Source organism: Anolis carolinensis, chromosome 5 (genome assembly GCF_035594765.1).
Source record: "Anolis carolinensis isolate JA03-04 chromosome 5, rAnoCar3.1.pri, whole genome shotgun sequence".
NCBI classification, from domain to species: Eukaryota; Metazoa; Chordata; class Lepidosauria; order Squamata; family Dactyloidae; genus Anolis; species Anolis carolinensis.
Window position 1 is genome coordinate 88755088 of NC_085845.1, and position 16868 is coordinate 88771955.

Sequence of the window (16868 nt, forward strand, 5' to 3'; positions counted from 1 at the left end):
CTACTGCCGATTTCTGGGCCTGAATATATTGCACAAGATTTCCCTAGCCTAAAATGATACATTTTAATATATTAGTTTTATGGTTCCCGTCCCCTTGATCTGGTCATGTAAGTGTGATTTATTGTTATAATTGTATTGTTTTACTTTTTTTTAATAATGTGTATTATGTTGTTATGTAATGTTTGTGTTTGCTTTTATGATTGTAAACCGCCCTGAGTCCCATCCGGGAGATAGGGCGGTATATAAATAAGGTTTTATTATTATTAATGAAGTAAATGGGAAGGAGATGATATTTAGGAAGGAAATTTGGAGATTAGTACAGGCAGTTCCTAAGTTCAAATTTCCGTCTTACAAAGAACTGATAGTTATGAAGGGGAATGAGATAACAGGAAGTGAGAGAAATCTAAAGGAAAGTCACTCCTGAAAGAGTTGTCAGGGAGAAAAGGTGTCTCCACTAAAGCTTCAGAACCAATCCTTGTTTCCACAATTAACCATTAAAAAAAACAATCATCATAGGGACAAAAGTGAGCTGAAATCTTCTGAACAGGGGCACAGACTGCAAAACAAACACGACAGGGGTTTTAACCCTTCCCTATGCTATCCAAAGTATGTGTGGATGTGTGTGTGGATGGCTGGAAGTATACTTAAAATATATCTGTTCCAACTTACAGACAAATTCAGCTTAAAAACAAACCTACAGTACCTATCTTGTCCATAACTTGGGGATAGCCTGTATAGGCAAAAATTGCTGGAATATCTTGAGAATGAGAAAGAGAATGCATAATTGTATGTGTAAGAGGTAGCAAGGGAAGCCAAGTTGTGTGGAAGAGAAAGAAAGAAAGAAAGAAAGAAAGAAAGAAAGAAAGAAAGAAAGAAAGAAAGAAAGGAAGGAAGGAAGGAGGGAGGGAGGGAGGGAGGGAGGGAGGGAGGGAGGGAGGGAGGGAAAGAAGGAGGGAGATTATCACTTGGTCTCTTAATGTTTTAGAGATTTATATATATATATATATATATATATAGAGAGAGAGAGAGAGAGAGAGAGAGAGAGAGAGAGAGAGAGAACTTGAGGTCCCAGAAATAAGGTTTTGTTTCTCTCCTAGTAGCATTGTAAGTGGGAGAATAATTTTGTTGAAACTAAATTGTTGATTGGTTGAAATACTAATTTTCATATTATGAGATTTTTGTCACTATTATATTCTTTCTGCTATCTATGCTTATTAAAATTAAAATAAGTTATCTTAATTTCTCTAAACATATAAAGCAGAAATAACATAAACATCAACTTAGAAGTCAACATAAAATGAAAACTTAGAACTCAATACAAAATGAAAACTTTTAAAATATGATTTCACCAATGAATCATGTCTCAAATGACATCCTACCCATAAATTAGCCCTTCAGAAATGACTGAATTTCTCATAACAGTTCAGCTGAAATGAAGAATATCTCAAACAGCAGTGCTGTTCTCACTCTAATCCACCAATTACAGTGCACTTTTGCATTATTAAAGTCAGAATCCTGGAATAATCCTCCAAATCTGTGTCATTTTGACATGTGGCATGAGAAACTGCAAGTTGCACACAACTTTCCCTATGTTCAATCCTGTTGACATTTCTGTTTCCACTCATGTGTCACTTATAGATGCAGACACTCAACAGTGATGGGAATTTTAAATAAATGTGGGTCAGGCTCAGGTCTCTGATGCACTGATAAGATTTCAGAGGAGCAAGAAGATTCCACAAATTAAAATGAGCAGCACTACATTTCACAGTAAAAGTCCACCATAAAAGTCCTCATTTTTTATACTTCTGAAGCTATTTCTGACAAAGCGAGAAAGTGCTTCACTTCCTTGAAGCCTCCATTGTAAGAAGTAGCTGTCCATGAATGGAAGATCAGAATTAAATGCATTTTCATTTCTATTCTGCACGTCAATCATTTTTCTCTATTATCAATAAAAATGTAACTACCCATAACTTGCCCAATTGGCACATCTTCACTTCACTTCACTTTATTTCTTAATTAGTCGCTCTCCACCAGCGTGCTCTGAGTGACTTACAATTTAAAATATCATTCCACAATATAAAAACATTCAACATAAAAACATTCAACAGTGACTATTTGGCAAATTAGATCTGATTTACTTAAATGCACAACCAAACAGCCAAGTCTTGAGCGCTTTTACAAAAGGTCGCAACTCTGACATTGCTCTAACATATGGAGGCAATGAGTTCCACAGAATTGGAGCATAGGTCGAAAAGGCTCTACGCCTTGTAGCTTCCAGGTGTACCTCCCTAGGGCCCGGTACGTATAGGAGATTTTCCTGGGAGGATCGAGATCCATAAAGGTAAAGGTAAAGGTAAAGGTTTTCCCCTGACATTAAGTCTAGTCATGTCCGACTCTGCAGGTTGGTGCTCATCTCCATGTCTAAGCCGAAGAGCTGCCATTGTCTGTAGATGCCTCCTAGGTCATGTAGTCAGTATGACTGCATGAAGTGCCGTTATCTTCCTGCCAGATTGATCTACTCCCATTTGCGTGTTTTTGAAATGTTAGGTTGGCAGAAGGAAAATCCTGAGAGTGCCTTGGACCGCTAGAAGATCCAACCAGTCCATCCTCCAGGAAATAATACCCAGCTGCTCACTGGAAGGAAGGATATTAGAGGCAAAGATGAAGTATTTTGGCCACATCATGAGGAGACAGGAAAGCTTGGAAAAGATCACAATGCTGGGAAAAATGGAAGGAAAAAGGAAGAGAGGCCGACCAAGGGCAAGATGGATGGACGGTATCCTTGAAGTGATTAGCTTGACCTTGAAGGAATTGTGGGCAGTGATGGCCGACAGGGAGCTCTGGCGTGGACTGATCCATGAGGTCACAAAGAGTCGGAGACGACTAAACGACTGAGCAGCAGCAGGTTAGCAGAAGCTGGCGCTAACAGCAGGAGCTCATCTCACTCCCCAGATTTGAACTGGTGACCTTTTGGTCAGCAAGTTCAGCAGTTCAGCATTTCAACCTGATGCACCACTGTGGGCTCCTTATATGCACATATTTGAACAAAAGTAGAGTCATTATATGGTGTTAGAATAGACTGGTGCCCTGCTTGAACAGCCTGGAGCACTTACTAAAAGCTCAACTAAATAGCTTAACAGAATATTTAAATTCTGCCTGCACAGAGCACAGTATTTAGCCACACTCCAAATTAGAAATAGACAAATCGGACAAAGTCTCCAACAATATTTTGATTAGCAAAATGATTAATTGTGGAAGAGGTGGGAACATTGTTAGATAAGATCCATAATTGGTTGGAAAACCATGCTCAAAGACATAATTAAGAGAGCAGATGAAAGAAGAAAATAAGTATCAGAAGGGGATAACAAGAATGATATATAAAATAGCAATAGAGATTAAATGTGGTGGGGAGAGTGGGAGACACAAGCAAGGGAACTATGGGAGGAAGAATTGGGAACAGAAATAGGAGAAAGAAATTGGTAAAGATTATGGAGAGCAAGACACCTCGAGAACTTATCAATCAGAATAAAAGAAAATTACTACAAGATGATATGAAAATGGTACTTGACCCTAATAAAAATACATAATATGGATAAGAGCTGCTCAAAAAATGTTGGAGGGGTTGCCATTAAATGGGAACATATATTCATATGTGGTGGCAATGTAAATATGTACAGAGGATCTGGGGGAAAATTATAATAGAGATAGAAAACATTATGAAGAAAAAAGTTAATAAAAATCCAGCAAATATATAGGAAAAGAGGGGTAGAAATTAAGATTGAAGAATGGTATAAGGAAATATGGAAACTAGCAATAAATGATAAATTAACATGTAATTTATAGGTTAAAGGGGCCTAAGGAAAAATAACAATTTTGAAAATCTATGGAAAAAAAGTATTGAAGAATCATTGATGGGAAGCAACCCTCACCGGAAGAAATGCAGTTCTGGTGGAACTACAAAGAAAAGAAGGACTCTAAAAATGGGGAACACAACAGGGGGAAAGAGAAGAAATAAATATATGAATTAGGTATTGCATTTTGTAATGAAATCGAATGGAAATGTAATAATTTTTAAAGGCTTTTAATCAATGGCTGTGCTTCAAACTGGAGGGAGATCTCGAGTGACGTTCCTTTACATTTTGGTCACACACATAAAACACAGATGCAGAATGAAAGAGACATGGCTCAGCAGTCTTACAAGGAGAAAGAACCTTGAGATTATGTTTGACCATAATTTTTTTAGCATAAACCATTCTTGCTGCTGTAGTCAAATATACCAATAAAATATCCTTGTTTCTGTCCAGTTTCTCTTCCTCATCTATCATACTGAATAAGAAATATTCAGGTCTAAGTTGTATTTTAACTTTTAAAATCTCATTTCCCAAGAGTTATTCGCCTTTTTGCACATCCACCACATGTGGTGGATCTTGGTCTCCACATTTCCAACATTTATTTTGTAAATTTTTGTACATTGTTCCTAATTTTTGTGGTGTCATATACCATCGGTACATCATTTTGTACCAATTTTCTTTTAAATCTATTGCATAAGAATATTTTAATTTTGTATTCCACATACTTTCCCATTCTTTTAGATTAATCAATTTCCCTATGTTGTTGGCCCATTTTATCATACAACTTTTTACCAATTCTGTTTCTGTACACCATTCCAGAAGTTTATTATATATTCTTGTGATCGTCCTCTTCTCAGTATTCATCACTTTATCCCAGAAAGTATCTTTATCGATAAAACCAATCTTCTTATCTGTATTGTATTGTTCTTTCAACTGGAAGTATTGAAACCAAGACATTTTTTTTAATCTTTTAGATATCTCTTCCTGTGATTTAAGCTGAAAAATATCATTCTTTTTTTACCATATTTTTATAAGTTGGCCATTGTGACCAACCCAGCAACCTTCTTTGTCTTGCCTCTAATGGAGAAATCCATAAAGGGTTTTTTGTGTATATTCTTTCTTTGTATCTTTCCCATATTCTCAACAAAGCCGATCTTATATAAATGGGTGCCAAAGTTTTTCTCCACACTTTTTCTTTCGTACCATAAGTATGAGTACCAACCTACAAAAGGGTTGGTCTTGATATCCCAATCTATGACTTTATGTCCAGGGATGGATGAGATGTTCAGTTCAGTTCATTTTTATGTGAGAATTTACCAAAATTTGTTCATTTCTTCATATTCAAATGGAACGAACTTGAGCATTACAGCATTCTTTTGATGGAGAAATAAAGACAAACATTTTTCATGTTTTCATTGTTATTATTATTAGATTTATTAGTTAAATGTATCTCAGATGTTTTTATTTGTATACCTAAACTTCAATTTTGTTATTATTCATTTGTTTTATAAGTTTACCTTGATGCTGTTCATTTTATCCTTTATGATTTGATTTGCTTTGTTATGTTTTGTTGGCACTGAACGTTTGCCATTTTTTGTTGTTGTAAAACGCCCTGAGCCCCCTGAGTTTATTATTATTATTTATTATCAGCAATACTCATCCAGACCCAGGGAACCGGCTTTGAAAATCCTAAAAGACTGCCGTTGAATTGTGTAAGCATTAAATTCAAAGTGCCCACCACTTTTATTTGAGAAGCTCCTCATCTTTATGGAATATATGGGAAACACACCTTCCTTCATGTTGACAAGAGCTACATACATTGAACAGATAACAAACAAATTTTACTTTTACAACTGCAGTTTATCAAGGCATATATGGTATGAATGAGACATATAAGAAAATGCTATAAACTTATTCACTACTTACAGCCATCATATATATCCGTTGGTATGTGGACTGCAGCATGCTGGTAGGATGTTTGCCGGCCAAAAACAGGATCCTCTTCAAATACTGGTTTGATTCTCTGCATGCCAAGATCACTCTCATTTCTTCCATACTTTTCAAGGAAAGAAAGGGGAAGAATATATTAAAAGCTACAATAAAGGTTAGTTACACATATTCAGGAAAGTCCAAGGCCTGCTCTGTATCTAGAACATTTCTGATAAGAATCATTTGGTGATATAGAAAATAAAAACATTCCAAGTTGCAAGAAGGAGACAATGGGGAGAAATCTTTGTAAATATAGTTAGCACAGTGAGGGAAGATATTCTAACCCAGGACAAACATAGATCCTCTCTTTTTCAGTTTATAAATTAAAGTACAGTGTTTACCTTGACTCATGGTTAAGTCAACTTCTGTTTCTTTGGGATTGAATTTTTGATTAAAATTTCAAGAGTTATATATGGGTATATATAGTGTGCATAATAGGGCTATGCGATTGATGAAAAAAATGTTTTAGAACTCATTGCAAAATTAGGGAGCGCCAACATTTTGTTTCTAAAGTGTTTCTAAAGTGTCATTAGTGAAAAATTCATTACCAACCCTAGATTTTATCATATATTTGTATGTGATTTTATTACTTGTTTTATTGTTATTGTTGATTCATTTATTTTTTGCTTTGTTTTTATATTGTTGATGTTCGAGCATGGCCCCATGTAAGCCACCCCGAGTCCCTTCAGGGAGATGGGGCGGGGTATAAAAATAAAATTATTATTATTATTATTATTATTATTATTATTATTATTATTATTACTACTATAATGAGAGTAACAAAATTTTGTTACGTTTTCGCTATAATAATTGTGCAAGTGGGAAAACTTCAGGGGCTCCTTTCTCCTTCAGTTTTACAGCTATTGAAGTGAAACTTGTTACAATTGTAGAATACATTTGCCACTGTTAGTCCATCACATTTCTGAACGTTTCACTTATCCATGAATTTCTGGGGAATTTTCAAAGTTTTTATAAACAACTTTTCCAAAAGATCTTGAATTTTCTATACAATGACACAAGATAATAAGGGAACATTCCCTCCAACTTTCAGAAATATTCATACATCTGTTGATTAATTTTTTAAAAAAATGTTTTGACAAAAAAAGTAAAAAAAAAAAAGCCATAACAGCTATCTCGTTGAATGTCTCTCATATTAACCAATGGGTCATTCCATGCCAAGTGGTCTAAAAATTTAAAACGTTCCCACCATCATGTTCTCTAGTTTTGTTCAAACGTTAGTTGTAGCACACGTCAGGTGTTAAACTAAGTTTCCCAAAATTTGAGATCTCTAACTGCAACAGTTGCTGAATTAGACCCCCTTATCTGAAGAGTTGTCAGTCAGCGTGTGCACAACATTTAACAAAATGCCATTTTTGGGGTCTAGTGAAATTGAAACTACATGTATAAGAATTGCTAGTAAACTGAAATCCTGTACAGTTTTTTTCTGCTGATTCCAATAGGGACCATGCACGATAGCCATGCAGTTACAGATACGAGTGGGTATCTTTACTACAGGTTCCCAATCCTGTCTTCTTCATTTACTTCATCATTCTGAAAGTATCACTGATCTGCACTAGAATGATTTCAGGGAAATTATATTGTCGATTCGAGACCCCGGTGGAACAGTGGGTTAAAGCACTGATCTGCTGAACTTGCTGACCGAAAGGTTGGCAGTTCAAATCTGGGGAGCCGGGTGAGCGGCCACTGTTAGCCCCAGTTTCTGCCAACCTAGCAGTTCGAAAACATGCAAATGTGAGTAGATAAATAGGAAAGGTAATGGCACTCCATGCAGTCATGCCAGCCACATGACCATGGAGGTGTCTACAGGCAATGCCGGCTCTTTGGCTTAGAAATGGAGATGAGCACCAATCTCCAGAGTCGGACATGACTGGACTTAATGTCAGGGGAAAACCTTTACTTTTACCTATACTGTTAACTACATGATGTCACTGATGGATCTGGAATAACAGCAAAAAGTTGTTCTGGAATCCAGCAAGTACTGCATCTTGGCGGCCAATAAAATGAACTAACAGGACCATGAGGATGCATAATGCATAAATGCATAAAATATAATATACTGTGACCTGAGTAAATGGATACTTAAAAGTCGCATTGCAAAACAAAACATATCAGTCTTTTAAAGAAAAATTTTCTCTTTCAGAAGATACTATTCACAAGCATAATCAGGTAGACTCTTTTTAAACTTTGGTAGATTTTACAATTTGTGCTGACAGTGCCAGATTTGAAGAGATCCTTCAGGGTGGTTGTAGATGCTGCATAGTTGCAAATTTGGCAGTATTATGTCCAGCACAAGCATAATGCTTGGTCAAAATTTCAAGTCCATATCTTCGTTTGCATGGAAATTGTTGCAGTCTGAATATTGGTCAAAATTTGTTATGACACATGTTGATCCACACTTTGAGTCAACTTGTTTGCATCCATAATGTTAAAATTAATTTCACTGGAATAAGCAGCAAAAACTGTATAAATTTCAATTTACTAGCCATTCTTATACATTTAGATTCAATTTTATTAGACCCCAAAATGGCATTTGGTAAAATGTTGTGCACAACCTGACTGACTATCCTTCAGATAAGGGGGTCTAGATCTTCAACTATTGCTCAATTTTTTGGGAAACTTAGTTTAACACCTGACTGGTGCTACAGCTAAAATGGAATGATGCCAATAGAACTTCCATTCTGGGATTTCTTCCTGGTCCATCATAGTGCTTACAAGCCTCCAAATAAGGAGCCTCCACCACGCTCCTGGGCAGAGTGAGGAAGTTCTTCCTAATGTTCAGGTGGAATCTCCTTTCCTGTAGTTTGAAGCCATTGTTGCACATCCTAGTCTCCAAGGCAGCAGAAAACAAGCTTGTTCCCTCCTCCCTATGATTTCCCCTCACATATTTATACATAGCCACCATGTCTCCTCTCAGCCTTCTCTTCTGCAGGCTAAACAAAAAGGGAAGATAGTGCTCTAAATACAGTTAGCAAAGCAAAGTTGGCAAAGCAAAGAAAAAATATATGAATGGCATGAAACAAGATTACAAGTGTATACTTTGTCAACAGGCATGTGGCTGGGGGGGGGGGGGCTTGAGGGGCTTCAGCCCCCCCTCCTGAAATTCTCAGGGTGGTCCGCAAGAAGGCCTTACATTTATTATTTAAACTGTTATGTTTATTCATATCATGATCTGATCACCATGCTCAATATATCCCATATGAATGGGGGTATTGGGATAACAATACAAAAGGTTTGCTAGGGTAGACCCTCTCCCGCTCAGACTCAGCCCCCCCCCCCCCCCGAACCAAAATCCCAGCCCCTCTCAAAACAAAATCCTGGCTACAGGCCTGTTTGTCATAAAAATCTTTGAGGAATCTCTCAAGCCTTAATTACAAGTGGTGCAAATAAGAACTTGTTCTTTCATGTTTAGAATAGGATCATGGTATGGGAAAGGAAAAACTCACTTTTTGAATCCTTTTTACCACCTCTGGACACATCAAGACATTAAACTGAGCAAATGTTCAATTTCCATACAATTGTTTTGGATTTCTGGATTTTTGAATTACAAAATTGATTATGGAGGAAAATGTATTGCACACGCACACACACAAAATAATACATTTGTATTAATAAACATATAATTAGAGGAAGTCTAACAGATATTTGGAACAGGTACAAGTCAGGTGTGGAACCTCTGTGGTTGAGACCAATAGAAACCATTGTGAGACCCACTTCTACGGATGTGGTAAGAATATACAGGGAATTACTTATCAGAATTAATGGCCAATAGGCACTGAGGGGGAAAGATGAACTGGGTATCAAAGATGAACTGGGTATATGAAAGATTTTAAAAGGACAAAAATAGGGGATTTGCCCCAAAGAAAACTATATTAGACAAAGAGAAAAAAGGTTTAATAGCCAGACTGTATAAATATATTCTAGGTTACAACCTGGTAGACAATCAAGTAAAAACTGCCATGATTTCATGGGTAAAAGATCTAGAACATAGACTTTGATAAATGAAAAAACCTGTGAACAAAGTCTTCAAATTTACAGTGGTGTCTTCAATCAGAGACAATTTATATAAAATGTTCTACAGACGTTACACAATCTCAAGTCTCCTAGCCAAAATAAATAAATCACAATCAGGATGCTGTTGGAAGTGTAAAATAAAGGGACCCTTTTCACGAATGGTGGTCTCGTGAATTGGTGCAGGTCTATTGGAAAAAAATAATAAAAGAAACAAATACGTAAAATGATTCACAACAAAGTAAAAAAAAACAAGCAAACCAGGGATGTATCTATTAGGGTTATTCAGAGATAAACTAGTGCAGCCGGAAAGAGAAATTTGCCTGTACAGTTTTGCAGCTGCACGCATAATGATTGCCAGTGACTGGAAAGGTGAAAAAACATTAAGTATTAAAAATTGGAAGGATAAATTGTGAGCCAATATTTCTAGCAATCTGAAATATGAAAGTTATGAAATTTTTGAAAGAAATTGGAAGCTGGCCTTAGCATACCTGATGGAAGAATTTAAGAAACAAAAACAAGGGGAATGTATTGATCTAGAAGTACAGAGGGTTAAATAAAATTATGCATAAATTCTGCATAGATCAGTGTCCGGAGCCAAGGTGGTGGATCACACTGGGTGTAGGCTGAGAGGTAATTGTATTGTGGATGGCGGGTTGTCCATGTGTATATGTTTGTAATGTGTGTTGTGGGTGTTTTAAAATAAAAATCTATTAAAAATGAAATAAAAATTTAATTTAACCAGGATTTACAGTAAGATACTGATAGCACAGCAATAGCTCTAAATTGATTTTTATCAACAGTTTGAACTGTACTTGATACATTTTCCACATCTCTATAAGTTTTTAATTAGGAGAGAAAACGAAGCTATCTAGCCTGATCCAAAAAACCAGAAACTCATCTACTGTGAAGTAAAGCAAGCCAGTGCAACTCTGAATACAATTAAATCCTATCTCCAACCAATTTCTCTCCTGAGGCAGGAGCTGAAATGCAATCAATAATGGCATGGGAAAATCCCACAGGAGACAGGACAGATTAATTTTCCATCTATTCAAACCCATCCTTCATTTATTGAATTACATTGTTACCTACCACAGACAGTCAGCAAAATATCATCTACACTTTTCTGAAATAAATCTCCTAACCAATTTTTCCCTGCCCTGGATAGCCAAGAAAACACCTATTTCTTCCTTCAGTTCATGTTAAAGTCATTTAACCCATGTACCTGAGATCAGTTTGCCCTAAAAAAATGCAGTGAGACCTAAAGGCAAATATTTGCAAAAAAAAGTTAATTTTCAAAGTAAATAGCTAGGTGCAAACTTCATGTAAAAAAAGCCCTCAAATTGAACAAGTGACTTGAAGAACAAGGAGGTTTATGTGTAAGCATCTACCAATGGGACCTGGGTTCCCCCTTTCTTTTAAAACTAGATACACATAAAAGTCCCAGGGACATGCTTATCCAACCTTGGTTATCTCTTTAAAAATGATATAAGGGGGAAAAAACCCTAATCTGGAAATATACAAACTTCACACAGCAAAAACAAATAATCCTCCCTGCCATTCTCATCCCACTGCTAATTCAAAATCACTGTCCAAAATATAAATATTATTCTATTATACATATGGATGGGGAGAGAGGGATAAAAATCACTAATGTAACATATCTAGATTAATGAATTGTAACAACATACGACGGTCCTCTATCTCCCCTGGGATTTGATGGCTACCCAAATCCATGGATGTTGCAAATCTCATTAATATACAAGAGTGTCATAAAATGGTTTCCCTTACATAAAATGAAAAAAACATCAAGATTTGCTTTTGGGATGATTATTATTATTATTATTATTATTATTATTATTATTATTATTATTATTATTATTATTATTATTATCACAAGTAGAATAATGTCAATTTCATTAACCATTTCATAGTACAAACAACATATTATTCTCTTTATTTTCTTAACATTACTAATTCCGTGTTTATCTTCCACAAGTGTTTAACAGTATTACTCCCCTTCCTCCCCCCTCCCCTCATCCTTTTTGGAATTTTTGTTGGGGTGGGAAATTTTCATGCTATAACTTGGTGAACTAGCGGAAAGAGAGTCAATTGTATAGTGACTAGATTGCTTCAACAGTATCACTTTCTTACGTACTGCAGCATTCAGGGAAGTCCTCTTTAAGGCATATACCCTCCCTTGAGAAATGCAATATACCAGTCCTTTGACCCACCCAATCAAGCCATCTCTTATTGGCCAAAATGGGCAATTGACATGTTTGCCTGTGTTGAAAAAACCGATTCAAACATTTTACTGGCATCATCAGGCTCTGACAGGTGGAACTAATTCAATAAAAGCTGCCAAGCTAGAACCTAGACATTCTTCCAGACTACGCAATTACTGCAGCATAAAATGATGTATTAACACTAGCAATGTCCCCTCAGTGCTTAGCCCTAAATTTGACATCTACCAGAAATGTGGTCTAATGTGGTTTTACGCCAAGGGTAGGAAATAGGCAGACTTGTTAAGACTTTCAGCACAGCATATGAGCCTTCCATTAGAAATTATTTCCCTACTCAGTCCAGCCTAATCTCCTCCTCCTGAGGCTTCCATTGTAAAGTGCAACTGCTTTCAAAGACCGCAACAGTGTCCATTCCCACTTGTTTTCAGCTAAAGCTATTTTGACAGTTTGAAGTTCTAACTCTCTAGCTTTGTCCCTCATCTGTTGCTGTTCAACTAACTGAATTAGTGTACACCACATTTTCAAAACTTTACTTCTTTGGACCATAACTCCTGGTATCTCTCAGCCAGTCCTGTGTATGACAATGAAACAAGAAGAAGAACTGATGTGCAAAAGAAAGAAATAATAGGATGGATGTATAATGGATGGGTAGAAAAACTCCATACGTAATAGGGAAAAGTGTGAATAGACATGAAAGATACAAAGAGCATATTGGTAAAAAGAGAGATAGCAAATACAGTAGTATGAAAGGGGTACGTTAATAGGGGGGTATCTTTGTGTATGGAGGTATGATAATGCACATTGCTTTGATCACATTTACTCATAGCTTTGGCTCGAGTTTTGTTATCTGAATCCCATTAGGGATCATAGCTCATGGAGTGAAACCCACCTTTGAATTAGATGTATGTAAAGAGGGGAAACATTCTAAAACTGATGGCAGTCATAGCAAGATATTAGGGCACATTCTTGGAAAAAAGAATTAAAAAAACCCCATTAAACTCTTTAATGAAAACAATGGCTCACTGAAGTGCCTTGACAAAATACAGATGAAATCCAAGGACAAGAAGCAATTTTCAGAGCTTGTTCCAGGAGTTGGAACAAGGCAAGCCACTTACTGAGGGACATGACGGAAGAAAATAGCAGGACTGAGCTTCCATGTGCACATGTGAAAAATACTTCTGCATTTTAACTGAAAGTCACTGAAATTTCATTACAGAGATGGGAAGATATGGTATGGATATAGAATTACAAGCTCAGCTGAATAATGATTAATAATAATAACAGCAACAATCAAGATTAATGTATTGGCTGGAGTTGTAACTGATATAGAGTCTGAAGATTTATTTATGATAGTAAAAAAAACCTTATTTATTTATTTAATTTCTTTATATTCCGCCCTTCTCAGCTTGAAGGGGATTTAGAGCACCTCACAACAAGGCACATATCAAAATAAAGCAACATATACTTTAAAATCACATCATGAAAACATATCAATTTAAATGATTACTTAAAATAACACAATCAACACAACAGAACTAGAAAAATATACAGCCAAATAACGAAATCTGAAGACTAAAGATGTAATTTACTTATAGGACTCAATAATAAACAAATGTTTTCCTAGAAGTTATTATTACTGAATTCCATGTGACTTGATGCAAAGTAAACACACTCAGAAGTGCGCTGAACATCAGTAACACAGCACAATCAAGCTTTTGGACTCAAAGTCTAGCAATTCAGTTACTTCAGATTTGGTTCACTTCTCTGAAGAATATTGAGACTTAAAGGCTAAATAAACTTAAAGACATTCCATATCAAATGACTGCAAAGACACATAGATGATAAATATAAATATTCAAAGATACATAAGTTTTAAGTCTGGAATATCAGTATGCAAAGGGATCTTGTAGCACTTTAGAGATTAAGAGAACAAAACTGATAGCACAAACTTTTATAGACTAAAGAGATATCAACACCATCACCCACCCGCATGGATGCAACCTCACCTTGACTATTGCGGGGGGAAAGAAGCCCTTCAAATGGGGCTTTTTTAACTGTGTAATAGTCGCCAACACATAATACCGTAGTCAGTCTCTTTCTCTCTCTCTCTCTCTCTCTCTCTCTCACACACACACACACAGCTCCTTGCATTTGGGGGGGGGGGGGAGTGCTACTATTATGCAATGAAATATAGTAGTTTAAAACCATATGAATTCAGATTGGTAAACATGTAAATTAGCATCCCCTTATGCATTCAGTGCCCAATGTGTAACACTAAGAAATCTCCCTAACTTAATTCACTTGCATCTCTCAGCCATATTTGCGCTTTCTTTTTCATTTGTTTTTCTCTTTTTTATTTTTTAAAAAAATTCAGGTTGCTTTTAATCTTGTAAATGACTTTGTTTGTCCATGAACAGAAAAAAAGGGAAGAAAATATCCCAAGCTTAACCTTAAACCACATTGCGGTACAGACAGTCCCTGGGGTTACAAAAAATATATTTATTTATTTATTACAATATTTATATCCCACCCTTCTCACCCGATAGGGGACTATATCTTCTGTAGTTTGTTCTTAAATTGAATTTGCAGTAAGTTAGAACAGGTACATTTTTTAAGTTTAACTCCAGCCCATTTTTTAAAGTTTTGAATAGCATAGAGAATGTTTGTTTTACTGTCTGTGCCCCTGTTCAGAAGATTTCACCTCACTTTCTGTTCTTGTGACATTTGGATTTTGAAAATGTCAGGTTGTCATAGAAACAAGGATTGGTGATAAAACTTCAGTTCCTATTTCATTTCCTCCACAGGGGCATAGTCTTTGGGAGAGGGGATTCCAAACAGTCTGCCTCTTAGTAGCTTTGAGGGAAAGACGTTTAGTCTCACCTTTGTAAAGAATCTGCTATATTTAATTACTGTAAGGCTTTCTAGGTATTCACATGTCTTAAATGGCTCTCCGTATGGTAAGTTTAAGACTCTAGGGGAGCATGGTGAATTTGAACAGGCTCAATATACAAGAAAGGCTCCCCAAAAGACCCCGAAAACTATAGACCGATCAGCCAGCTATCCATTCCAGGCAAACTGAATGCAAGGTTTCTCTGTAGAAAACTGTCGATGGAGATTGAGGAAAATAAAATTCTTTCAATGCCCAGGCAGCATTGAGAAAAAAACTCATCCACAATGGACCATAGCTTAGTTCTCCTACATTCAACAGAGAAATACTACAAAACCCAGAAAAGCAATTTTTTTGTGGCCTTCGTGGACCTAAAAGCTGCATTTGATTCAGTCTCCAGATCTAAACTATGGCCAAATTAGATAAGTACCTAACTGATAAAAGACTGCTCCTTCTCATTAAAGACCTTTACAGAGATAGTAGCCTACAGGATAGATGCAATCTGCATGGCCAAATTTCAGGACCAATTCAAATGACCAGAGGGGTAAGGCAGGACTGTATCCTAGTTCCTACTCTGTTTAACTTATTCCTAAATGATCTTGTGATAGATTCACAAGGTCACCTACCCAGACTGGGTAAAAGGAGAGTCCCCACCTTGCTGTATGCAAATCATAGAATCATAGAATCATAGAATAGTAGAGTTGGAAGAGACCTCATGGGCCATCCAGTCCTGCCAAGAAGCAGGAAATCGCATTCAAAGCACCCCCGACAGATGGCCATCCAGCCTCTGCTTAAAAGCCTCCAAGGAAGGAGCCTCCACCACAGCCCAGGGGAGAGAGTTCCACTGTCGAACAGCCCTCACAGTGAGGAAGTTCTTCCTGATGTTCAGGTGGAATCTCCTTTCCTGTAGTTTGAAGCCATTGTTCCGTGTCCTAGTCTGCAGGGCAGCAGAAAACAAGCTTGCTCCCTCCTCCCTATGACTTCCCTTCACGTATTTGTACATGGCTATCATGTCTCCTCTCAGCCTTCTCTTCTGCAGGCTAAACATGCCAAGCTCTTTAAGCCGCTCCTCATAGGGCTTGTTCTCCAGACCCTTAATCATTTTAGTCGCCCTCCTCTGGACGCTTTCCAGCTTGTCAACATCTCCCTTCAACTGTGGTGCCCAGAATTGGACGCAGTATTCCAGGTGTGGTCTGACCAAGGCAGAATAGAGGGGGAGCAGGACTTCCCTGGATCTAGATGCTATTCCCCTATTGATGCAGGCCAGAATCCCGTTGGCTTTTTTGGCTGCTGCATCACATTGTTGGCTCATTTTTAACTTGTTGTCCACGAGGACTCCAAGGTCTTTTTCGCACACACTACTGTCAAGCCAGGCATCCCCCATTCTGTATCTTTGATTTCCATTTTTTCTGCCGAAATGAAGTATCTTGCATTTGTCCCTGTTGAACTTCATTTCGGCCCATCTCTCTAGTCTGTCAAGATCGTTTTGAATTCTGCTCCTGTCTTCTGGAGTGTTAGCTATCCCTCCCAGTTTTGTGTCGTCTGCAAACTTGATGATCGTGCCTTCTAACCCTTCGTCTAAGTCGTTAATAAAGATGTTGGACAGAACCGGGCCCAGGACAGAGCCCTGCGGCACTCCACTTGTCACTTCTTTCCATGATGAAGATGACGCATTGGTGAGCACCCTTTGGGTTCGTTCGCTTAGCCAATTGCAGATCCACCTAACCGTAGTTTTGTCTATCCCACATTTTACTAGTTTATTTGCCAGAAGGTCGTGGGGGACTTTGTCAAAGGCCTTACTGAAATCCAGGTAGGCTACATCCACAGCATTCCCTGTATCGACCCAACTCGTAACTCTATCGAAAAAAG

General features: G+C 37.2%; 1 protein-coding gene across 5 annotated transcripts in view; it reads right to left on the reverse strand.

Annotated features, from left to right (window-relative positions):
• cacna2d1 (calcium voltage-gated channel auxiliary subunit alpha2delta 1) overlaps nucleotides 1–16868 on the reverse strand; it is a 574720-nt gene that overhangs the window by 227922 nt on the left and 329930 nt on the right. For all 5 annotated transcript variants that reach the window (XM_008111505.3, XM_008111506.3, XM_062981743.1 and 2 more), the window contains one exon: nucleotides 5778–5907. In XM_008111505.3, the coding sequence (XP_008109712.1) occupies nucleotides 5778–5907 (130 nt within the window). The remainder of the gene's footprint in view (nucleotides 1–5777; nucleotides 5908–16868) is intronic.